The 26,288-nt window shown below is 43.1% G+C and overlaps 1 protein-coding gene across 1 annotated transcript in view; it reads left to right on the top strand.

Annotated features, from left to right (window-relative positions):
* Positions 1 to 278: 278 nt before the first annotated feature.
* Positions 279 to 26,288, top strand: part of SCG3 (secretogranin III) — a 36,746-nt gene continuing 10,736 nt past the window's right edge. The window contains exons 1-8 of the mRNA XM_061595083.1: positions 279 to 498; positions 1,359 to 1,411; positions 5,712 to 5,757; positions 6,005 to 6,220; positions 11,124 to 11,266; positions 11,667 to 11,828; positions 13,242 to 13,395; positions 16,243 to 16,359. Coding sequence (XP_061451067.1) covers positions 408 to 498; positions 1,359 to 1,411; positions 5,712 to 5,757; positions 6,005 to 6,220; positions 11,124 to 11,266; positions 11,667 to 11,828; positions 13,242 to 13,395; positions 16,243 to 16,359 — 982 coding nt within the window. The 5' untranslated portion in view covers positions 279 to 407. The remainder of the gene's footprint in view (positions 499 to 1,358; positions 1,412 to 5,711; positions 5,758 to 6,004; positions 6,221 to 11,123; positions 11,267 to 11,666; positions 11,829 to 13,241; positions 13,396 to 16,242; positions 16,360 to 26,288) is intronic.

Raw genomic sequence — 26,288 nt, 5'->3', positions numbered from 1 at the left:
CCCTTTCATTCTCCTCCCACCCCTGTCCGGAGCTTTCAGCAGAGAAAGGAACTAGCTCATCTATTGATCAGGGAAAGAAAAGAGAAGAACGCCGAGCAAAAAGGGATCAAACCTTATCCCAAAGTAGCTGCTAGCTTCTCCAGCGGCAGATGAGTCTCCTGTAATTTCAGCACCAGAAGAGCCGGACAGCTCCCAGTGCAGCGAGCTCCTACCAGCTGGGTTCCGTTTAGGTCCGCCAAGGGAGGCGTTGACACACAAAGCCTGCTGGAGGAAGGGAAGAGAGCCTCTTCCTCATCGAGAAGCCTTTTTGATCTTGCTTGTTTAAGCAGCCGGGAGGATCCGCTGCTCTCCTCTGATTCTTCAATAAACCTTTCTCCAGAAACCCGGTCAAAACTCTGGACAGAAGGATGCTTCTCAAGCTGTCTATAGCAATACCCGTGCTGGCATTGATTGTAGGCCAGGTCCAAGGCTTTCCTAAGCCCGAGGGCACCACAGGAGGTAAGTTCTTTAGGAGACATCAGACCTAATTTAAAACTTCCCAACCCTGGGTAGTTGTGTCATCTCTGCTTACCATTTATTCCCTCATAGCAGAAAACGGGTTATGAGAACCCTAGACACGTTTAAGAAATCTATATACTAAGCTGATCCAATTTTACCCAGTAACTCTTGCCCCATTGTATGCCATTCCGTTTTGAAATTGGTGCCAAGAATCTAGATCCTAGCTGATCAAGTCTGATGAGTGTGGCAAGGTAAAAAGCAAAATGGCTTTTGTTCCCCTTCCCTGGATAATTAGAGAATATGAATGTTCATCCTCTTTTATTCTAGTTTTTTTTTTCATTCTGGGGTGTATTCTGAGGTTGCCTTATCTGTAGCACAGCAGTCTTCCATTCCTCTCTTTGTGGGGGTTGCTCTAAATGTCAGATCTTGATTATTCCAATCCGATTAGGTTACTGCTATTCTGGTCCAGCTCTTATGTGAGATGGTTAGTATGTGTGTGTTGGATTTCTGTTTGAGAAAATGGGAATGGTCCAGTGTGAAGGGAATATTGGAGGCTAATTTCTCAATCAAATGCAAGAACCAGCCAAACGATGTCCTCCTTCTTGAACTTAAGGGCTTTTGTTGTGATGTGCAAAACAATCCTATGCACATTTACTCAGAAGTTCAGGAGGGCTTATTTCCTGATAAGTGTGCATAGGATTGCCAATTTAGTTTCAGCATCTATTATATCCCAAGAATTTATATTTAAGAATATACAGGGTACTAATGGGGGTGGTTAATATATGTGTTTATTGGGGGGGTGCTGGAGAGGGGGGAGAGTGCATATCACAATTATATGTGTGCATGTGTCTCTTTTCTAGATAAAGCTATACACAACAGAGAATTAAGTGTAGAGAGACCACTAGAAGAACAGGTAGGTAAAACTAGTACCTGTTTATATATTAAATGTATATCCTTCCTCCCATAGGAGCCCAAGACAGCAAACACCAGTGATAAAACAATACATTTACAAATCAAATCAAAAATCATTTAAAACATTTTAAACCAATTGAAAGTATCTAAATTAAAAGCATCTAAAAACCTTGAAAACATGTCAAACCCAAACGCTCTTTCACATTGTTACAACCAGCAGATAACCCTGTCTTTAACTGTCAGGAGAATTCCGACAATTTGAAGGGATGAGTTGCAGGTTGTGTGAGCTGTTGTAGCAAAACTAGCAGAAAAACAAGTCTTGTGTCACCATAAAGATTAATAATTCCAACTAACTTACCCATATACACATGGATGTAAACCCACAGAGTTCAATGAGGCTTACATCCAAGCAAGTGGGTATCTGATTGCAGCCTTATTTGAGGCAAAAGACTAACAGTACAATCCTAACAGTGTCTACTCAGAAGTAAGTCCAACTGAATTGCATGCGGCTTACTCCCAGGTAAGTGGGGTTATTATTATTATCTTTATTTATACCCCGCTCTTTTTCCAAAACTGGAACTCAGGGCGGCTTACAACTAAAAATGGGTACATATAATTTGGACATATAAAAAAATCTACATTTAAAATAGAATTAAACTCATTACAGCATTAAAACAATTATACATCACATAAAAATACCTAAAACCAATTTAAGAATAATGTGATCAAACTGTAAAACAATACAGGATACCTCTAGAAGTCCTGTCCTAAACAACTTCTACCCCGAAAGCCTGCTGGAATAAATAAGTCTTCACCTGTCGACGAAAGAACGAAGATTAGATTTGTGCATCTGATAAAAACTCATGACATAATAATTGTATTAGTCTTTTCAGGACATTTTAGGATTCACAAATGTTTTGAGGGCTAGCCAAAGCTCAAGAAGAAAAGTATTTAACTGGACAAACAAGAACTGATTTCTTGGGTTCACTTCTACCACACCCAGTGTCTTCTATCATGGCCACTTGCAAATTATTCTGTAGCAGCACAGAGTGGGGAAATCCAGTAATGCTCCGTTCTTTATCATTTCCACTGAGCATGTGTCTCATGAAGTGCATGTTTACTCAGAAGTAAGACCCACTGTGTTCAACATGACTAACTCCCTAGTAACTATGTTTAGCTTTGCAGCATTAAAGGCTTCAGAGTACCCTGAGCTCAACAATGTATATCTTGGCTTTCCTCTCTGTACATTCCAGAATGCTAGTAACCTCTGAATATGCAACATCTTAACAGTATATAAGTATGGGGGGGGGATTCTTGCAAAAACTGTGATCGTATATCCTCCTTTAGCCATGACCATTTAGTGTCCTCCAGAGGTTTAGGACTACAACTCACATCATCCACTATCATTGCCATGCTGTCCGAGTCCACGACATCTGGAGGGCCCCATGTTGGCTGCCCCTGATATAGAGAGTTGCAGCTGCTAGCAGAGGTGGCTCCCTGACTCGTATTTCCAGATTTCTGCAAATTAGCTACCAGGCTAGGTTCAGGGTGTTTAGTGTGCAAATCCCTATGCAGCTTAGGACCCAGATACCTGCTGGGCTCCTGCTGGGAGGAAGGGCAGGATATAAATCAAATAATAACTAAATAAATAAATACCGAAAAGATCATCTCACCCCTCTACACACCCAATGGATCACTGCTTTCTTCAGGAAAGGGTATCCTGCAGATGCTATCCTATATCAAGAGGTCCGTTGGAATGTTGGAATTGGGCCTTTAGTATGGGAGCACTCACCCTTTGGAACTCCCTCCCCTTATATATCCGACAAGTGCCTTCTCTATTGTCTTTTTGGTGCCTGCTAGATATGTTCCTCTTTCAACAAGTCTTCTAAAATCTTTATCCCTGTTGGCATCTGTCTTGGACTTGAATTGATTTTACGCGTATGCTGCCGTTGCCTTAAACTGTTTTTATGTTTATCATTGTGTTTTTAAATTGTTTTAACTGGTTTTTTATAAATGTAACTGTTTCATATGTGTAAATCACTTCAGGACGCCCCGTGGGATGCAACACTTAAAAGAAAAATAATAAAGTGACCCCTTTTCTTTCATTCCCTAACTATGCTTTACCCAAATGACAAACGTGGTCATGGTACCTGCTCTGATCATTGCCAGCTTTATTCCTACCTGTTTTCAACTACGTATTAGATCAGTGGTTCGTAGACTTTTTTTTCTCACAGACCACTGAGTGTTTTGGTGGACCACTGTGTTAGATGCTGGGTGCTTTTTAACTGTATTGTTTCTTTTATTTCTTTGTCTAATCAATACGTTTATTGCTTAGCCCAAAGACCACTGCAGAACAGAACTAAAATGCAAAACATTTAGACATTTTTTATTTCTTTTGTATCCCATTTTTATTGAATTACAATTTGAATTCTGTCGAATTCAACAAACACATTAAAATACAAAATAAGAATGATTCTGTTTGTTATATATTGCACTGCACTGTAATTTGAATCCCATAAAATTCAATACAATAAAATACAACAGAAGGGGGGGGAAGCAATAAAAATACAATTAAAAATCAAGATGAATATTTCATGCGATGGATGTGTCACTTCCCGTCTCCGGCAAATCCATAGACATGTCGCGGACCACCTGAATTAAGCTCTGAGACCACAGTTTGGGAACCTCTGGTTTGGATTATAATTGTTATAATGTTGCATTATAACTGTGCTTCCTGCTGGCCAGGATGGAAAGATGTTGGATGTGCGTATATGCAGACCTCTGACTCTTACATGGCTCAAATATAGCTTACTGTACAAAGGCAAGAGACACTTTTGCCTCTGGCCTCACTTAACCACTCTCATGCTATTCCTGTGAGGGAAGGCAGCCTTCAGACTAAAAAGGGTTTCTCGCCTCTGATCTAAGTGAATGGGTGGGTGGCTTATATGGGAGAAGGCGGCCCTTTTAGAAATTAATCAGACACCCTGTATTCCTTCTTAAGAAAACATCTCTCATAACAGAGTCCGACCTCCCCACCACCCTGACTCATCCCTGCACCGTCTTAGTATATATGCCAGCAACGCTGCTCCCAGAGGCTGGGTTCGTGACAGCACCCCTCCCCAGTGGCCACTCTTGGCTTTCAGTGATTGGTAAGGATGTCTTCAATCAGGAGGACCTGGGTTCAAATCACATAAGAACATCAGAAGAGCCTGCTGGATCGTGCCAATGGCCCATCTATTGCAGCATCCTAATCTGACAGTGGCCAACCAGACGCCAATGGGAAGCCCACAAGCAGGGCCTGAGTGCAAGAGCACCCTCCCCTCAGCCTTTCCCATCAGCCATGAAGTGCATGGGGTGATCTGCCTGCCATTGACTCTTGCTCCACCTGCTGTTTGGGCTCTCTGCCTTCTGTCCTACCCACCCCAATGGGCACCAGCCACCATGGCTGAACTAGACGGACCAGTGTCCTGACTCAGTATAAGGCAGCTTCCTATGGACACTACTGGGCCTCTCTGGAGGCCAAGGAGAGCTTTGGTGTGCACAAGGAATTTAACCATGCAATTTCTGTGACACAATGAAATTCTGTACATGTTTATCCAGAAGGAAGTCCCACTGGATTCAATGAGATTTACTCCCAGGAAAGTGCACATAGGATTACAGCCTTGAACTGCTAGTGCCATTTTTTTAAAAGAGCAACTTTTACAAAGAAAAGAAAAGTAACCACTCTCCGTAAAAAGAGCACAAATTGACATTAAAGTTCCTAGTCCTTCTAGTCTTTGTTTAGGAAAAATAGTTTCTATCAACTTCTAAATAAAGAACAAAGGCCACTGTGACATGAATGGGAAGGACCATGGCCCAGTGGCAGAACATCTGCTTTGCATCCAGAAGGTCCCAGGTTCAATCCCCAGGATCTCCAGGTAGGGCTGCCTGATATCCTGGACAGCCACTGCCAGTCAGTGTAGACAATACTGAGCTAGATGAACCAGTGGTCTGACTTGATATAAAGCAGCTTCCTATGTTCTTAAATGTTAAAAGAAGTAAGGGTGGGGATGGAAGAGAGGCGTTCTGCATTATTTATGCCAGCACAATAGAGCTAGTGTGTTCATATACCCATAAAGTTGTTTTGTTTTAATATGTGTTTAAAGATGTTTCTTTTAATACATTTTAAAGTCTGGTGTTTTAAGAGTGCTTTTAGTGGTTTTGTTTGCTGCCCTGGGCTCCTTCTGGGAGGAAGGGTGGGATATAAATTTAATAAATAAATAAATATCTAAATAAATAAACAATCTTTCTCCCCAAAACAGATTGCTGAGGCAGAGACAGACAAAATGAAAAAACTAGCCTCTGCAGGTACATCTCATTTTTTCCTCTTATTCGTTATTCACTCATACCGCTGATTGCTCAGAAGCAGCCTTTCCCAACCAGTGTGCCTCCAGATGTTGTTGGACCACAACTCCCATCTTTCCTGACCATTGGCAATGCTGGCTGAGGCTGATGGGAGTTGTGGTCCAACAACATCTGGAGGCACACTGGTTGGGAAAGGCTGGCTCAGAGGTAAAAGATGGTTTTTCATGCACCTGTGTTCTAAATCTTCCAGAAAATAAGCCAGAATTCAGAAATTACTCGTTTGCTGATGACTTGAACCTGCTCAAATCAGCAGCCGAGAAAGAGAGAAAGGAGAGGGAGAGGGAATCAATCAGAAGCTCCCTCTACAATCAACAGCTTGCCTTTGAGGACGCCGATTCTACCAAGAGCCGCAGGCTGGTGGATGATTATGATTCCACTAAAAGTAGTCCAGACTATAAATATCAAGGTACTTCATCAGCCTTTATACACCTAGCTTATGCTTTGAATATATACATTTCATATAGGTCCCCTCCAGACATCCTTTTTATTGCACATCCATGATGATTTGTGCACACGATGCTATCAGGGCAGTCATACGTGATCCCACTTTCAAAACTCTTTGCACCTGCAAACGTTGTGGGGGTTTTTCAAATCCCAATGAGCAACAGCAAGCCACCTGCTGGGAAACTAGCATAGCAGTTCCACCCCACCTAGCGAGCCACTTCTGAAATGGAAACAAACTCAAGAGGATCATCAAGCCTTGTGAATGCCCATGTACATCTGACTCTAACTACCCAGGTGTTAGCTCAGATGTGCTTGGACATTCACAAGGCTTGATGATCTTGTGCATGCTGACCTGTGACTAGCACTTTCTTCTCTTTACAGGTCAGCATTCATGAGATGTTCTTTGTTTTCATGTATGAGATTATCAGCATTCATAATGACATAGACAATGCCAACCATTCGAGCAGGGCTGGCATCAGGGGTGGAGATGGAGGAGAAATTCAGTTCTGTCTGCATTTAAAGGTGAACCTGCCTAATTTACAATGCAATCTGCAAGCCAAAAACCAGCCAGTCCTCCTTTAAAGTCTGCACATTTTGCAGTGCAATTCTTCAGCCAAGTAATGTGAACAGAAATGCTGATACTAGGCTAAAGTGTGCATGTAGATTGTTGTATTACTGAAAATAACATGCAAAAATGCATTCCGTTACAGGAAACGGCTTTGCAAAAATGTGTGTATTAGGCAGAATTGTATGCAAACATCTATATGCACTAAAAAGCTGATGAATTTTCATGAGGACTTGTAAAATCACGAACTGACTGGAACTCAGAAGAACTGAACTTCAGATTAGAACAATGAGTAAGGGATAGAAACTGAAATTGACAGATTTGCCTATCCCTAGTCAGGGGTCAGCATCACTTGTTGCAAACTCAGGGAGGCTCGTTCAAAGCAAAATTTGCAAAGCCTTGAGCTTAGCTGTTGTGAATGCACACTGCAGAAACCAGGCAATACTGAAAACATAGTTTGGCTATGGGAAGAACACCTCAGTCATTGCCAAATCCCAGTCTGTTATCATGGATGCATTCCAAATGCACAATAATCTCCATATGCTATTGAAACTATAGATGGCAGAAACAGGGCTCTTCTTGTGCATCATTATTCCATAAACACTTTTCTGTAGACCTTTTTGCATAGTGTGAATCTGCCGTTATGTTTTGCCAATATAAAAACTCTATTTTGATATATATATATATTTAAAGACAGCACCACGTGAGGAGAGGGGGAAACCAGTATATACTCATAGCAGTCTCAGTTCTCTGAATGCTATTGCTTATGTAGTCATCAAAACAGCAACCCCAACCATAACAGTGGAAGGTATATCAGCAGGCTCAGAAGAACTCCAAGGTTTGCAGAGATGTCAAAAAACATCAGGAAAAAAATAACACCCAAGGAAAAGGATGCTAAGAACATCCCGATATGCATAGAGCATGCTCAGTGGTCACAGAATGCTGACTAACTGTTGGGGGCAAGGAGGAACGGAAAGCCAAGAGGGAGGGGGAACGGAATGGAGCATCCTGAAGAGGAGCACTCCACGCTGCAACATTTTGTTGCAGGATCCATTTGTGCAGAACTAATTTTGAACACAATTGCCTTATTTATCATGGACTATAATAGAGGCCCTGCATATATAGAGTGCTCCAGTCACATCACAGAGGGGGGCATTGCATGCATGTAAGGAGGTGTGTCAGAAGAAGAGCCTTCTCTGCTAAATTGAATATGAAAGCCATTGCAGTCAGGGGACCTCCCTGAATACAGCACAGTTCCCACCACCGTATCCAACAAATGAGTAGAGAATACACTGACATTCAAGAAGCCAAACAAAATAAAGCAATTTTTTCATGCAGCACATCACTAACAGTGCAATCCTATATATGTCTGCTCAGAAGTAACCCCACTGAGTTCATTGGGATTTACTTCCAGATAGGTGCACATAAGATTGCAGCCTTAGGGACTTCTTTAGCATAATGCAGGGATGGGGAAACTGTGGCCCTCAACATGTTGCTGAACTAAAACTCCCATCAGCCCCTGCAAGCATAGCCGAGGGTCTGGGATGATGGGAGTTATAGTTCAGCAATATATGGAGGGCCAAAGACCACACACACCTGGCATAATGTAAGAATATAACAATTGCATCATTTGATGAGAGACATTGGTTTTTCTCCAATGTTAGTCCTACTCAGAGTAGATCCATTGAAATTAATGAACCAGGCTAACTTAGACCCATTAATTTCACAGTAGTTGGACACAACCCCAAAGCTCCATCTCTCTTGTGTTGTCTCCAGCTCTTGAGAGCAGCTCTCTAAAATCTCACACGGAGATCCATCTTAGCTTTGCTGCCTGGGATCTTTTGGACTGAGAATGGGTCCTTCTGTATGTAATACATGCACCCTATCACTAAGCGATGACCCTTTGCCTAGTATGCTGTCTCTAGCAATGACCAATCAGACATCTCTGGGAAGCTCACAAGCAGAGCAGGATGATATTCAAAGATATGCTGCCTCTGAACATTGAGGTTCCATTTCAGCTATCATGTCTAAGCCAATAACACTGCCATAACTTATGAATGCACCAAAATCATTTTGAGCCATCTGAACTGGTAGCTATCACCACGATCTTGTGGCTATGAAGCCCAGGCTACAATCCTACGTACATCTAACCTGGGAGTAAGTCCCACCAAACACTGTAGAACCTGTTTTTGTTGTTATGTGCCTTCAAGTTGATTACGATTTATGGCGACCCTATCAGCAACCTCCAACAGCATCTGTCATGAACCACCCTGTTCAGATCTTGCAAGTTCAGGTCTGTGGCTTCCTTTATGGAATCAATCCATCTCTTGTTTGGTCTTCCTCTTTTTCTACTCCTTTCTGTTTTTCCCAGCAGGGAGCTAGGAAATATGCATAAGAATGCACTATTAATTATGTGTTGCATGGGGGGAAATGCTTAGTTTATTCAGTCTAAGCTTAATGCCAATACATTTAAATGGATAACACTTCCATTCTAATTCTTTGAGAGATGATAATTTCTCTGTATTCACTCTTTCCATGTCCTTCATGGTTATATAAGTTTCTATTGTGTCCCCCTAGATTTGTTTTGGTTTTAAAAAAAGAAACGCAACTAAAAAGGCCTAGGTTCTTAAGATTTTTTTTCCAGTAAATGGATGGTTTTCATGCATCAGAAGGGCTAAACTAAGCCATGCTGATGGATGTGGTATGAGATTTTCTACACCCACATAATTTATTCCTCTGGATTGACTGTGCCTGCATGACCATCCAGCATTCCTTGTATTTCCAGAGTTGACAAATAGAGAACCATCATCACCATCATCACTTTACACACAAGTACCAAGATAATGTACAAAAAACAACAAAACCAGCTTTAAAATAGTAAAAAAGCAACAGCACAGAAAGTAACAGCAGATAAATTTAATAACAATACAAAGTAGTGGCCGATGGCAGAGAACTATTCATCCAGCTGGGAAAGGTTGTCAGAACAATAGTGTCTTAAAATGTTTCCTGAAAGTGCAGATAGTGAACACCTGTCAGACCTCGACAAGAATGTTGTTCCACGTTAGGATAGGCCATGATACAGTGGCTATATTCACACCATACATTTATTCCACTATCATTCCAATATAAACAGTCATGGCTTTCCCCCAAAGAATCCTAGGAAGTGTAGTTTGTGAAGGATGCTGAGAGTTGTTCGGAGACTTCTATTTCCTGCATGCAACTACAATTCCCAGAGGGACTGACTGTTAAACCACTCTGAGAATTGAAGCTCTGTGAGGAGAACAGGGGTCTGCTAAAATCTCAACAAGAGAGCCAGTGTGGTATAGTGGTTGTGGTATTGGACTACGACCCAGGAGACCAGGGTTCAAATCTCCACACAGCCATGAAGCTCACCAGGTGACCTTGGGCCAGCCACTGCCTCTCACCCTCAGAGGAAGGCAATGGTAAACCCCCTCTGAATACCGCTTACCATGAAAACCCTATTCATGGGGTTACCATAAGTCGAGATCGACTTGAAGGCCGTCCATTTCCATTTCCATACACTAGCTTCTGATGCAGGATGTCATTATTAGGCAGAACTGCCAGTGTGGTGTAGTGGTTAAGGTGTTGGACTATGACCTGGGAGACCAGGATTCAAATCCCCATAGAGCCATGAAGCTCACCGGGTGACCTTGGGCCAGTCACTGCCTCTCAGCCTCAGAGGAAGGCAATGGTAACCCCCCTCTGAATACCGTTTACCATGAAAACCCTATTCATAGGGTTGCCATAAGTCGGGATCGACTTGAAGGTGATACATTTCCATTACAAAATCTCAACACATTTCAGACTACTCTTCCCAGGATTCTTGGGGGAATGCCATGACTGTTGAAAGTGGAATAAATGTATGGTGTGAACATGGCCAGTGATAGTTTCATCATCATTAGTCATTTTCCTACACAGCCAATACCTAAAATAACTTTATCCTGTTTTATGTAATGATTATGCCATCTTTCCCTGATTGGACCCTGTCTTATGCGTTTGAATCTTCTCAGTTTCTGTTTTATTCTCTTTTATATGATGTTATGTATTTGTATGGTGCTATTTTACTGGTTTTAGGTTGTGTTTTTGTTTTAACGATACAGTGTTTGTTTTTGGACTGTACACTGCTTAAAGATTTTTAAAATATTAAGCAGTATATAAATGCTTTTAAATATCTACCTACCTACCTACCTACCTACATAACATTCTTACCCATACAAAAGATATACATATCAAATATAACAGAGCACAGCACCACTTTGTTAACCTGTGATACTTTCAGATGACCCAGATGGACTCCATCAGCTTGATGGTACACCATTAACCGCTGAAGACATCGTACAGAAGATTGCCATGAGAATATACGAGGAAAATGACAGAGGTGTCTTTGACAAGATTGTTTCCAAGCTTCTAAATCTGGGACTCGTACGTTTCTGGGCATCAATTCATTTACAAATAATGCCTGATTTCCTTCTGCCCACCCTTTCTTCTTTGTACGCTAATTTAAGAGCAAAGACATCCAAATAAATAGTTTTGGGGCTACAGCCTGGAACATAGGAAGCTGCCTTATACCAAGTCAGATCATTGGTCCATTTTAGCTCAATATTATCTACTCTGACTGGCAGCAACTCTCCAGGATTTCAGACAGGGGTGTCCCCCAGTTTTACCTGGAGATGCCGGGGATTGAACCTTTGACCTCAGATGCTCCAACACTGAGCTACAGCCATTTCCCCCTAATTTGTTCTCCCTATGTCAGTCCAAATTAGTAGCTGCAGAGCTGAAGGAAAGGGTGAAACATCGCCTTTCTCCTTCATCTTTTTTCTAGATCACGGAAAGCCAAGCCTACACGCTGGAGGATGAGGTGGCCGAAGTGTTGCAGCAGCTAATTGCCAATGAGGCAAAAGTTCGGGAAAAGGCATCCGAAGATCTCGACGACATCCCAGCCAGAACAGAGAGTCATGCAGAGGAAAAACAGGAAGCAAAGATGGTAACGCTTCTCAGTTTCCTCCCACTTACTGAAGAGTATGAATAGGCCCACTTGCAGAGCTTTGCTTTGGGGAAATGTGACTTCTAGACTGAACAAACTGAAGAGGTTTTATGATCGTTAAGACAGCTGTCAGTAATATATATCCACTGAGTATTCGTAAGAATGTAAAAACTGCCTTCCTGGCAGGGCCCACCTAATCCAGCATTGAGCCTTGTGCAGTGGCCAGCCAGGTGCTTTGGAGCACTCCCAAGCCATGCATCCAAGTGATGGTGACCCCCTGTAGTTTGTCCCCAGTCTTTGGAATTGAAAGGTATATAGGGAACTGCCATCTGCTGAGTCAGACCATTGGCCTGTCTAAAAATGTAAAAGTACTGCCTTCAAGTCGATTCCGAATTATGGCAACCCTATGAATAGGGTTTTCATGAGGTTGAGAGGCAGTGACTGGGCCAAGGTCACCCAGTGAGCTTCATGGCTATGTGGGGATTCAAACCCTGGTCTCCCAGGTCGTAGTCCAGCACCTTAACCACTACACCACACTGGCTGTCTTGGCCTGTCTAGCCACGAACAGTGGCTCTCTAGGGTTTCAGACTAGGGTCTCTCCCAGCCCTTGGGGACTGAACTTGGAACCTTCTGTGTGGAAGGGGATGCTCTGCCACTGACATACGGAATGATGCCCTTTTATATGGAAGCTTTATTTTGCTATCATTTGTCTATGGATAGCCAATGTCATTGAGCTCCAGATGTCATTGAGCTACAACTCCCATCATCCCTGACCACTGGCCAGAGCTTGGAAAAGTTACTTTTTTGAACTACAACTCCCATCAGCCCCAGCCAGCATGGCCACTGGATTGGGCTGATGGGAGTTGCAGTTCAAAAAAGTAACTTTTCCAAGCTCTGCCACTGGCTATGCCGGTGGGGCTGATGGGAGCTGGAGTTTAAGAAATACTTGAAGGGCATCATGTTGGCTACCCCTGGAAAGCCATCTAAGGTTGTGGCCATCTCCACATCTTGTACCATGAAGCCAAATGGACTTAACTCCAAGTCAGGCATTGTCATAGCTGTGGCTTCAGCAGGCCCCAATGGGAGGGGGAGAAAGAAAAAGCAAAGGATGTGGTTTGCTTCTCTTTTGATTCTGGGGTCTATTGAGAGTGGAGGCTGGTCCATTGGGGCTAGTGGGGTCCTCCTCCTTAGTCTCAGTGTTGCTCTCGTAGAACTCAGCAGGGAGGAAGATAATGGGGACAAAGTAGAATTGGTTGGTTCCGCCTGTCATTGGCTCTGGCTCTGCCCATCACTGGCTGTGGCTCCACCTACTGTTGGCCTCCCTGCCTTCCGCCCTACCAGTCCCAGTGGGCACCTGCCACCATTGGATGCCCATATTTACGTACTTCTATTTTTTTAATGTCTTATATGGAGGCTCTCAAAAATACCGATCAAGATGACTCCTTGGATAACACATGGACTTCCTCCAACATCTTGGAAAGGAGAAACGAACTGCCTCCCGAGGATAATTTCGAAGATCTCCAGTATTTCCCTAACTTTTATGAACTACTGAAGAGCCTCAACACAGGTGAATCTTATACAGATTGAAACATGTTCAGGGGTTTGGTTTCCGGGTACACCAACTGCCTGTAAGCTGATGCAAATGTATCATGACTGGTAAACACTGCCACACAGCAGGATGAAGCAAGCAGCCGTTTCAGGGCCACTGGAGAAAGGATGATGGCAGCAAGAGCTTTGTTTTCTATTTAAAACAAATGCCTGTGGCAGCTCTGAAGCTCCTCTAGGTCCTCTGCCAAGGCTGTGTAGCTCTTTCTGCCTCTCACCCCTTGACAAGGGGCCCCCAGCTCTGTGATACTGCGCACTTTAGACATCTCGCATACAGGTGGCTTCCTGCACAGCTGTCAGTACCACGGTAGGCAAATTTCATGCTGCCATTGCATAGATATAAATGCTCAAGGACTTTGTTCAGTCTGCATTTTTAATCAGACCAACCCCATTTGATTTCCCGGACTAATATGTGGATTGAAAAGCTGTTATCCATCATTTTTTTGCAAGCCTCCAAATTTTGTGAAATGGTTCTTGGTTCAACACACATACCAAAAATGTGTATTAAAAGGCATGTTTATTTTAGGCATACAAAATGCCATTTTATGGGAAAATATGTATACACACTATGCAAATCTTTTTAAATTAAAAGAATCACATGGGTGTATCCAATGCTAGTCCTACTCAGAACAGACCCATTGAAATAAATGACCATGACTACCTTGGGGTCATTCATTTCAGTGGGCCTACTTTGAGTAGCACCAGCACTGGATACAATCCACAGTAAGATGTGGAAATGGATGGAATGGGCTTATGAATGAACATGTGAAAATATAACATGGGATGAAAATACAGTGATCCATCCATCCATCATATATTTATATTATGAGTGGTATTCAATGTTAGTCCTACTTAGAGCAGACCCATTGAAATTAATAAACATGATGAACTTAGGTTCATTAATTTCAACAGGTCTAATCTGAGCTGGACTTAGTTGAATACAGTCCAGTATTAACAAGAAATGGACTATAAAATGGGCTGGCTGCTGAAGTATTGTTGTTGTTGCCTTCAAGTCGATTACGACTTATGGCGACCCTATGAATCAGCGACCTCCAAGAGCATCTGTTATAAACCACCCTGTTCAGAGCTTGTAAGTTCAGCTCTGTGGCTTCCTTTATGGAATCAGTCTATCTCTTGATTGGCCTTCCTCTTTTTCTACTCCCTTCTGTTTTTCCCAGCATTATTGTCTTTTCTAGTGAATCAAGTCTTCTCATTATGTGTCCAAAGTATGATAACCTCAGTTTCATCATTTTAGCTTCTAATGATAGTTCTGGTTTAATTTGTTCTAACACCCAATTACTTGACTTTTTCATGGTCCTTGGTATGCGCAAAGCTCTCCTCCAACACCACATTCCAAATGAGTTGATTTTTCTCTTATCCACTTTTTTCACTGTCCAACTTTCACATCCATACATAGAGATCGGGAATACCAGTCTGAATGATCCTGACTTTAGTGTTCAGTGATACATCTTTACATTTGGGCACTCTCTCATAGCTGCCCTCCCCAGTCCTAGCCTTGTTCTAATTTCTTGACTATTGTCTCCATTTTGGTTAATGACTGTGCCAAGATATTGATAATCCTTGACAAGTTCAATGTCCTTATTGTCAACTTTAAAGTTACATAAATCTTCTGTTGTCATTACTTTAGTCTTCTTGACGTTCAGCTGTAGTCCTGCTTGTGTGCTTTCCTCTTTAACTTTCAACAGCATTCGTTGTGTGCACATGCGTGTGTGCTGCATACAAGACGGAGAGCATCAGAGACATGAAAAGTCAAAGATTTTTGGCTGAAAAGGTAGAAAGGGAAAAGAGGAGATAGCATATGCATGTCATGTTACAACGTACAGGTTTTATGACAAGTGCAATTACTACCATTTGGCTTCCAGGACAACTTTGAGATGCTAGTTCTTCTGATATATGGCTTGCTCCATGGCAAATGCATGTAGGATTGCAATCTTACACTGCTGCAGATTACAGCGTAGAGCAGTGGTTCTCAAACTTTTTTGGTTTGCGGCGCACTGTAAAACATATAAAAATTTTCTGGCGCACTTCATGTACAAAATTAAAAATATATTAATGTATTTTAAACTATGAATAAAAATAAACTATAGAAAACTATTACTTACCCTATACAAATGGGTTTCTTCTCATTTTTAAAATATACTTTCATAATATTTGAGGCACACCTAGCCACCTCTTAGGGCGCACCAGTGTGTCTGGGCGCACCGTTTGAGAATCACTGCCTTAGAGATTACACTTACGTGGGAGCAAGGCCCATTCAACTCATTGGGGCTTGCATCTGAGTATATGTATATACTCAAATGTAAGCCCTATTCAGTTCAATGGAAATTATTCCCAGGTAAGTGTATATAGGACTACAGTGTTAAAGACCTTCACTGCCCGGGACTTTGATTCTTAGAATACTGCTCTTCTGCTGGTGGGTTGGGGTCCAAAGTGGATTGTACATTGGTTATAAATTCAATATCTTTTTTTCTTTTAAAGAGCAAGAGAGAGGAAGAGTGACTAGAGGTAGAGATGGGCCTCTTGAAGACCGTATTTCTATTTCAACAGGGGCATCTATTAAAATTCCGTGGTGCAACTCTTAAGGCAGGCATGGGAAACCTCCAGCTTAGAGGAAAAGAAAGCTCAGTCTCCTCCCTTAAATCAGGATGTCCTCAGGTGAAAAGCAGGAAGGTAGACACATGTGTGTTTAAAAGGGTGCCAGGTTGCAGCTAAAGAGGACCAACATCATGTTCCTGACTTGCAATACACCGTGCAGATATTTACACTTATGTTTTGCTCATCATCACAGAGAAAGAAGCCAAGGAAAAAGAAACACTGATCACAATCATGAAGACTTTAATAGATTTTGTGAAGATGATGGTTAAATATGGAACAATCACGCCAGAAGAAGGTGTTTCGTACCTAGGTAAGAGCACGTTTTTCACTTCTTGCAATGATGTTGCTCCTCTTGTGGCATGAATACTGGTGATTATGTTGTCATTTGCTCATCATCAGGGTTGGTTCATTGTCAAATCAATGACTTTTTCATGACAAGTTATTTTAAACAGTGTTGAGTGTCTCTATTCTTGGCCATAATGTGAATCAATTTCAGTCACAGCAAGACTGAGCCTCAACAGATGTCCGCCATGAATGGCTGTAGGGCTATTCATTTCCATGGTCTTTGTACTGTGAGATGGAAGAGAAATTCAGTTTTGTTCACATTTTAATGAGAAGCTACCTAATCCACACTTTATAACCAAAACACAAAGTGAAACACAAGTATCTTGTGAAATTCCTGCTTCTCTGAATTTTGTAGCGCAGTTCTCCAACCAGAAAACAGGTACATAACTGCAGTATATTAGGGGAAATTGCTTGCAAAAAAGTGTATATTAGTGAAAACTGCATACAGACATATGTATATTAGGAGAAATTTGCACTAAGATGCTGACAAATTTTCATGAGGTTTTTTTTAAAAAAAATGCAAATTCATAGAATCATAGAAGCGTAGATTTGGAAAGGGCCTATAAGGCCACTGAATTCAACTCCTCTTCAATGCAGGAATCCAAATTAAAGCATAACCAAGAAGTGGCTGCCCAGCTTCCTCTAGAATGCCTCCAGTGTCGGAGAGCCCACTACCTTCCTAGGTAATTAGTTTCATGATCATACCGCTCTAACAGTTAGGAAGTTTTTCCTGATGCTCAGTTGAAATCTGGCTTCCTGTAACTTGAGCCCATTATTCCATGTCCTGCACTCTGGGGTGATCGAGAAGAGGTCCCGGCCCTCCTCTGTGTGGCAACCTTTCAAGTACTTGGTTGCTCCAAGAGGTCTTCTGTATCTTTAAAAGGTGTGCAGGGGGAAGGGAGAATTTCACCTTGTGGTTTTTCCCATTACAGTGTTGCAAGAAAACCTGCTCTTGGCTGAATTTTCTCTTCTCTTAAAGATACAGAATCATTCTCAGGCCCTGAGCCTGGCAACCCTAGTGCAATCCCTCTGGCTTCCTCTGAAGCAATACCTGGCCATGGTCTTGAAATTGACAGTGGATAATCCTTGATGTGCTTCCATGGGAACAAAATGCTAGAGGATCTTCCTTGAGTCTCTTGAATAGCTAGGAAATACCTGTAAGCCACATGACTTTCACACCCACCCACCATTCCTGATAGGGGATGTCATAATCTAGGTGTCTGTGTGAGAGAAGAACAATATGCCTTCTCTTTCTCTGTCTCGGTCCGATTTAGAGTCTAAGTCAGACAGAGACGGAGAAAGGGGTACAATCAGCTGTGCATGGGCTTGGTAAGCTAGCATCATTTTGGGGAGCTGGCTGTGACTCTAAATATCTGATGTAGGAGCAATGGACTTTGCTATTTGTTGGAATGTTTAATCTGGGCCTCTACCAAAGCTCAACCTGTATACTTGTAAATAAATTTGTAAATAAACCCAAATGTTACAAAATGTTACAAAATTAGTTTAATGAGCCTCCCTGGTAAATGTGCATAGGACTGCAACCTTTATTATCCTTTGGATTGCTCAGACACCTTGATTCTTCTGCTAGGCTGTCAGAAAAGGAAAAGGTTTAGGAACTGTTCCTTGGAACATTGCCAACATCTGCAGCTGTTCTCCAGCCTCTACTCTGTAGTCTCTGTAAGGGAATGAAGGGAATATTGAGTGTGCTCCAAAGTGACACAGGAGACCTATTATCTTTCTTCAGAAAAGCAATTTGTGAGGCAACCTGTTGGAGAGGCCATGCTGCTTTGTGGAAAGGGGGTGGAATGAAATCTTTGTTGTAGATGCCTACATGACAGCACTTCCACATGCGTCAGTGGGCTTATTGTATTGGAAGTTGAAACCCTTTTGGCAACTCAGGATATTTGTGTGGGTGGAAAGGCCCTTGGTAGGTATCCACCAGATTTCAAACAACGCCTGAACAGATGCCCTGAATAAACATACGATGTATCAGGAAGGAACAGTAGCATGAGGTGCTACTAGATGACTTCCTCCACATGGTAAAAAGTGCAACGGTTTAGGCTGAAATACTATGCACACTTTCATGCGTGTATATTTCCTTGAAATCAATGGAAGTGAATTCTGAATAGACATGGATGAGACTGGGCTAAGAAAGAGCATTGGACACTTAAGGGGTCTGAACCTTTCCCAGCACTTCAGCTGCTTTGGTACATTAAAAAAAAAACACTCTACTTGAACTGTTTGGTTACGCTAACATCCAGCCAATCAGGGACCACATTGCCTGGTTTGGCCTGTGTTATGACAACAGAGTGAGGGCAATGCTTCATGCACTCACTTGAAATATGCAAATGTTTCATTGCAGTTTCACAGGCCTCCGAAACTATCAGCGAAAAGGGGAGGGTGTGTATTTTGCAGGGGCAAAGTTTTCAAAATACACACACATCATTTTGGCTCAGTCCTAGTTATTGTCATCTGGTAGTTGAATGTGTGAACTGTCCATTAAGAAGTACTGTGCTGGAGGTGATGTGAGCAGTGGAGGCCAGTCTTGGAGCTCGTGGGGCACCGCCCCACCAACCTCAGATTGCCTTCAGCCAGCTCTCGCCTGCTTCCTGCCTTCTTACTTTCAACCAGACACCCAGGTGGCCCTGGCTGTCAGCTTCCTCTTCCTTAGTTTCAGTGTTGTCCCTTGTAGAACTCAGCAAGGAAGAGGGTGGGGACAAAATTAAAATGAGTTGGCGCTGCCTGCCATTGGCTTTGGCTCCACCTACTGTTGGGCTCTCTGCTTTCCGCCCCACCAGTCTCAATGGGCACCAGCCCCCACTGGACGTGAGAGCTCTATCTGTGTTGTTTGATCTGTGATGTTCCATTCACATATGTGAGTCATTCCTCACAGCTAGAGTACTTTGATTTGCCAGTCCACGATGCTCAGGGCAATGTTGTCTTCCATAAAAGCAGCCAACTGTAATGGAAGGAAAACACTCTCTCAAAGGCTTCTTGTTGTTTCAAGCTTGTCTATTTTTAGCATCATGGCTGAAAAGTGACTGCTTTTTTTTTATCTGCGAAGCACTGATCTGATACCCTTCTTGAAAGTCAAGAAACCATGAGAACATGAGCTTAATATAGCAGAGTTGGGGGGGGGAAGCAAAGTGCTTTGTTGTAAGAGTTGCTATGATTTGTGAAAAAGGTTTAATGTGCGCAGTTCCTTTGAAGCATCGGCTGTTGTTGGGCAGGAGCACTGTTATCAGATGGTAAAAGTAAACCACACAATGCCTAGAGAATAATAAAAAAAAGCAACGCTTTGAACAGTAAACCAGAAAAGTGGACTGTTTGCCCAAATCCATTTCAGAGCAGGATTAATAACCGAGGCAAATCGCTCACATTAAATTCTGTTTCCTACCGACATAGGAAAATACTATACAGGAAGATGCAACTCTGTGATCATTTCCCTTTTCTACTGTACTAAAGTGGCTGTACTGGTCAGACTTCCCCAAACGGAGGTTGGGTGAACTCAGGAGAGGTCAGTGGGGCAGGGCACCATCTCTTCCATGATGTTCCATCCCTGGTGTCCCTGTGAATTATCAGGAGGTTGCTGCCTTGCTGTTCCCCCTCATGCTAATTTACAGTAACGCTGATGACGGGCGGTACACAGGGAGCTGCCTTATACCAAATCAGGCCATTGGTCCACCTAGCTCAGTATTGCCAACACTGACTGGCAGCAGCTCTCTGGGGTTTCAGGCAAGGGTCCCTCTCAGCCCTACCTGGAGATGCCAGGAATTGAATCTGGGACCTTCCGCTTGCAATGCAGATGCTCTACTACTGAGCTCCGGCGCTTCCCTGAAAAGGTCAGGTAAGCGATGATGCCCCGCCCCACTGACCACTACTAGACAAGAGACCCTGGAAAGTGAGAAATCTGTCTGGAAGATGGAGTTGGGGGAAGCAACAATCACAATGCTGGGAACAATGGGAGGTAGCCATGAGAAAGCCTAGAAAGAGATCAACGTCAAGCACAGGAGTGGGTGGCAGTTGCATCTGTGTCCGCCAAAGACTGCCTTGTTGTTTTTGTTACGTGCCTCCAAGTCAATTACGACTTACGGCAGCCGTATGAATAAGTGACCTCCAATAGCATCTGTCATGAACCACCCTGTTCAGATCTTGTAAGTTCAAAGACTGGCTGATTGGAGGCCAATTGCGTGGGAGCAATAGATAGTTGGAAAGGCTGTCCACATCAGTCCTCGACATAGACCCGATAATTGCAAAAAGCCGGACAGGTGGACCAATGGAGCTAGATGCCCAGGGCTTGGAATTGCAGGTGGCGCTAGAGATTGTCAGATGCTAAGATCAGTTAAGGGGCCCCTCTACTGAGAGCCATTTCGGTTGACAGACAGACAGGTCAGAGGCAACGGACACTATTTCTGAGCTTGTTGAGTCCTTCTTTTTAAGGGACAGCTTTCGAATCAGCCCCAAGGCATGGATCTGTGCTGCTGCCTCAGAGTATTCAGAGTATCATTCCTCTGTTCATTGACTGGGCAAAAGGGCCAATCAACACAGGTACCATCCCTTTTACCTCCTGGGATAGGTAGAGCATCTACTTTCCATGCAGAAGGTCCTAAATGTTGATCCCCGGCATCTCCAGGTAGGACCAGGAGAGGCTCCTGAATTAAACCCTGGAGAGCGGCTGCCAGTCAGTGTTGGCAACACGAAGCAAGGAGAACCAATGGTCTCACTCAGTATAGGGTAGCGTCACAGGTTCCTAACGGTTTATCAGAAGCAGCAACCAATGATGTCTATGAGGTTAAAGAAGAGCAGCTGATTTTAGAAACAGGTGCATTAAAATGCCCCTCTCCGCTTTGAAGACTGAAGCTATGGGCCTGAATGATGTATTTGCAATAATAAATCATTTACTAGATCGAGTCACATGCTTTTTGAGCTCCTTACTTGACAATCTGCCAAGACAGGAAGTTTAAAAGCACATCTCGGTAACAGCTGGTCTGGGATTTGAAGGCCCAGCATTTCGTCATCCTTGCAGGATCTTGCTCCAAGGGGAGCAGTCTTGGCACGTCATTCAATGAAAGATGCTATTAGGTCTTGTGAGAAGCCGCACAAGCCGACTTAGCTTGCAAATGCAAGACTAGCCGAAAGGATACTAAGGCCAATGTTTCCCAATCTGTGGGTCACAACCCACGAGTGAGTTGCAAAGCCTGTGCAAGTGAGTGCAGGCTTTATAAGTAAAACCTAAATAGTTATTGCTTGTAATCCTAAACTGGTATGATGAATACCTCTTACAATGCTGCGTTGACACTTGTCACTGAAAATTGGAAAGGCTCAAGTCTTACTTTTTAACACTTGGGAACTGCTCTCTGACAGCAGGTGCTCATAAAGGGAGTTGTTTTAAGTGACAATTCCAGGCTGTCTCTGATGCACAGGCACCAAAATCCCACATTCATAGGGGGATGTTTGTTTGGATGCCTCAAATAAAACAGGAAAATGTGCAGTTAAAATGCATGAAGCCAACAGCAGCCAAAGACCTAAGGGTCATTCATGTGACAATAAAACAATTGGTCACCATACCAAGTAAATTTGCACTTGTGGGTCACTCACCATACCAAAAACGTTGGGAACTACTGTCCTAAGCCATATTTTCTTAAACAGTCACATGCAGATGCAAAAGCAGGCACTCCCGCCTTGCGCATGCACAAGCCTGCTAAGATCTCACCACCGCGCATCACATCCTCCACTACCTCTAGCCTTTACATTTGAAAAAAGGTTTTTGCAAACCATTTCTCAGAACTTAAATCATGTCTAAATTCTGGTCAGCAGTTGACTGATGGTCCCTTCCTTCAGGCTTTTAAGAGTAAATGTCAGTAACATGAATTCTGACATGTACAGTTTTGCACACAAGATACAATAATCACTCTGACTGTGAGAGATGTGATAAGGTCTAACTGAAGGAGCTGAGAGAAGGGGGGAAAGAGGGAGTTTTAAAAGAAAAATCAAGAGGCAGATCATCAAACTGCAAACAATGCAGAGACAATTAAGACTTCTGTGTAGGACAAAGCTATTACATTTTCATTTCTAGTGAAGAAAGGTGTTACATTCTAATGCTTACTGTGGCTGGCTGGGTTTAGCCAAATGTATGCCCATCAGCATTTGAGATTACTACGGAAACACGAAAGCCAAAATAAAAATATGGCAAGAGTTGAGGGGAACACTAAAGCAAGAAAACGTTCTGAAGCATTATAATTTCCTGTTTTCTGCACCATCACATTGGCCTGGTTTGCATATAATACTAATCCATAGCTAATGTTAGCAGTAGTTAATAAACCACAGTTAAAGCGGCAAAAGAAAAATAAAAGTGGCAAATGATCTCTTACATCTTGATTCATTATGTCACAGAATAGTTAAAAGCACCAGTGAGAGCAGCCACATCTTAAAGTGATTTGAATATTTTGCTGCTCTTCATTTTGTGGCTCTGTAGCCTTTGGGCAACGATGGCTCCTTAAACATAGTAGAGGAAGAGGTCCTGGTGTGCATGTTGACACTAAGCTACGGTTAATGTTATTAAAGGTTTATGCGCGATTGCAGACCTTGGTTAACAAGCAACCTTTAACCACAGTTAATAAAGCGTAGTTATGCTGCTGGGCTGGGTTCGCACATAATGCTAAGCCATGGTTTAATAAACCATCGTTTAATAAACCAAGGTTTTAGTGTTATGTGCAATGGAGGCTGGACCATTAGAGCGGTAGTGGCCTATTGGGACTGGTGGGGCAGAAGGCAGGAAGGGCAACGATGAGCAGGAGCCAATGACAGGTGGAACCAACTAAATCTTGTTTTGTCCCCATCCTCCTACCGCCTGTGTTCTACAAAGGCAAAACTGAGACTGAGAAGTGGGAAGCTGACAGGCAGGGCAACCTCCTGTACTGGTTTTAAGCAAGAAGGCAGGCAGGTGGGGACTGGCAGAGGGCAGGCTGAAGTTGGTAGGATAGTCCACTATTTGCTCTCATGGGCCAGCCTCTACTGCATTAGAGTAAATGGGGCACGTGCCCCACCAATCCTCAGTCTGGTCTCAGACAGAACCCCCCCCCCACCTGCCTCCTTATTTACAATCAGTCCAGGGCGTGGCACTGCCTTTTGCAGTTTCCTCCTCCTTAGTCTAAGAGCATAAGGAGAGCCTGCTGGATCAAGCCAATGGCTCATCTAGCACCACATCCAATTCTCACAGTGGCCAATCAGATGCCTATGGAAAGTCCACAAGCAGGACCTGAGTGCAAGAGCACTCTCCCCTCCTGCCGTTTCTAGGCACTGGTATGCAGAAGCATATTGCCTTCAACAGTGGAGGTTGAACGTAGGCTGAGTAGCCATTGATAGCCTTCTCCTCCATGAATTTGACTAATCCTTTTTTAAAGCCATCCAAGTTGGTGGCCATCACTGCCTCCTGTGGGAACGAATTCCATAGGTGAACTATGCACTGTGTGAAGAAGGACCTTCTTTTGCCCCAAATCTTCTAACATTCAGCTTCATTGGGTGTTCATGAACTCCCGTGTTATGAGAGAGGGAAAGAAATGTTTCTCTATCCACTTCCTCTATACTATACATAATTGTATATACCTTTATCATGTCTCCATCTATATCCCATCAACTCCCTCTACTTTGCTGAGCCACTTGCTGTCATGCTGCTTTCCTTAGTCACCAGAATCACACCTTCCTCCTTCACTTGTGACTCACCAATCCCTTTCCCGGCCTTCTTGCAACTGAGAAGGGACTTGTTTTGATCAGACGTGGACATATACAAATGTCACCATATGCCTCTCCTTCCCCCACATTTTGTTCTTCTGTGCCAAGTCAGGCAAGTTCCACCTCCTCCAGATAAGGAGTCCAAGATGTATGGCATATGGAGAGGTGCTAAGTTGTTCCAGCTGAATCATCAATTTTAGCACTCGTTTGCTTTCTGTCTGAAGCGGTGGAGGCCAGTGGCTCTGATGTCGGTGGGGCATTGAATCCACTCTGGGTTTTAGTTGGAACTTCCAAGGAGCTGTCCTTGGACAGCTCCTTGAAAGTTCAGACTAAAACCTGGAGCAGATTCACTGCCACACTGACATTGGGGCCACCAGTCTCCACTACTCTGAAGACAGTTATGATCCTAAGCATATTTTATTGCAATACAATCTGTGAGCCAAATTACACCCACTGTTGCATTGTGTTCAAATGCTCCAGAAGGTCAAAAATGACCAGTATGTAGAAAGCTAGCAATTCATGAAGAAGGGCTCTTGCTTACCTTCTCCCACTATGCTAGCTTTCCATGTCGCAATTTATTTATTTATAAATGTATCTGTACACTGCTCACTCACAGAAAATGTCGGAGTGGAACGCAACATAAAACATCATCAAACTATGTAAAATAATCACAAAAATGACAGGTTCATCTAAACAAGAAAATTAATCAAGAGCCCCAGATCCAATCCCCAATAGCATCTCCAGATAGGGCTGGGAAAGACTCCTGTCTGAAATCCTGGAGAGCTGCTGCCAGTCAGTGTAAACAATGCTGAGCTAGATGGACCAGGATAAGGCAGCTTCCTAGATTCCTAATGTGACCTGCTGAATATCTCTCCGCAGTTAGGAAGCAATGTCTGCTTGATACATGGCGAAATGGGGTTGTGTTAAGAACCACCTCATCTAGCTTTCCTATTCACATGTGCCTAGCCAGAAGAAGGGAACTATAAAAGAGCCAGAGGCAATGAGCAGAGGACTCCCTTGTCCTGATGTGCTGCTTCTTGGTGCAAGTGGTTCTCTTTCTACCTACAAGAAATCTTTCATCTTCCTTCCACCTCATCTGAGTTTGTGCTTGAGAATTTCTTTTGTTAAAACACCATTCCAGCACCCTACAGTTTCCCAAAATTATGCACCAGCAGCCAGCTCTGTTATTTTTACCTACAAATCATTTTATACCGAGGTAACTGCTGCCTTGGTGCCAGCTGCATGCTATGTTATCTGAAAGAGGAAGATCTGAACAGACATCTGTATTCGTGGCCTTCAGCTTGGAGGCACCGAGGTGCATCAAAGCCACAAGGGAGCAGTGAGAGTGAATGGCAATGGCACTGGCAGGGCATGTGGCCCAGGCAACATGCCCTGAGAGTGTTGAGATACAGCACCCTTGTAAATAAGTCTAGCAAAGTTGCTAGCCCTTAACAACTTTCAAAGCAGAGTCCTTGTGCTTATTAATTATTATTATTGTTTAGTTCATTTATGAATTGCTTCCTATGAGCCTTCTCAAAGTGGCTTGCAATATAATAACATACCAAAAACAGTTATGTACATTTTAAAAGATGCATATATAGAAACAACTATAAATATAAACCAGTGTAATAAAACAACAGTGCATACATGAAATCTATTCAAACCCAAGACAGATACTAACTGGGATAAAGATTTCAGAAGGTTTGTTGAAAGAGGAATGTCTTTAGCCAGCACTAAAAAGACAATAGAGCTGGTGCCTCTCTGGTATGCAGTGGGAGAGAGTTACAAAGGTCCGGTTCCACCACCCTAAAAGCCCAATTCTGATGTTGTGCAGAAAAGACCTCCTAATAGAATAGTGTCTGCAGGATGCCCTCTCCTGCAGAGCACCGTGATTGGTTTGGGTATGTAGGGGATGAGGTGATGTTTCAGGTGTATACCTGTTAGTTATGAATGAGTAAACATTTTGAAAAAAACATGGTTTGTAAAACCTCCCTCCCAGTTTCCCTGGAGGCAAAATATTTATTTACAACTCCTTAGGTCAGGGTGCGGAACTAGAGGTCCGGAGACTGACTTTGCCCCTCCGGGACTCTCTATCCAGCCCTTGGAAGTCTCACTAGGCCACACTCCATCTCCCGAAGCTACACCCCCTCCAGTTCTGCTCCA

Source organism: Rhineura floridana, chromosome 14 (genome assembly GCF_030035675.1).
Source record: "Rhineura floridana isolate rRhiFlo1 chromosome 14, rRhiFlo1.hap2, whole genome shotgun sequence".
In the NCBI taxonomy this organism is placed as follows: Eukaryota; Metazoa; Chordata; class Lepidosauria; order Squamata; family Rhineuridae; genus Rhineura; species Rhineura floridana.
This window is presented reverse-complemented; position numbering and strand designations above follow the sequence as displayed.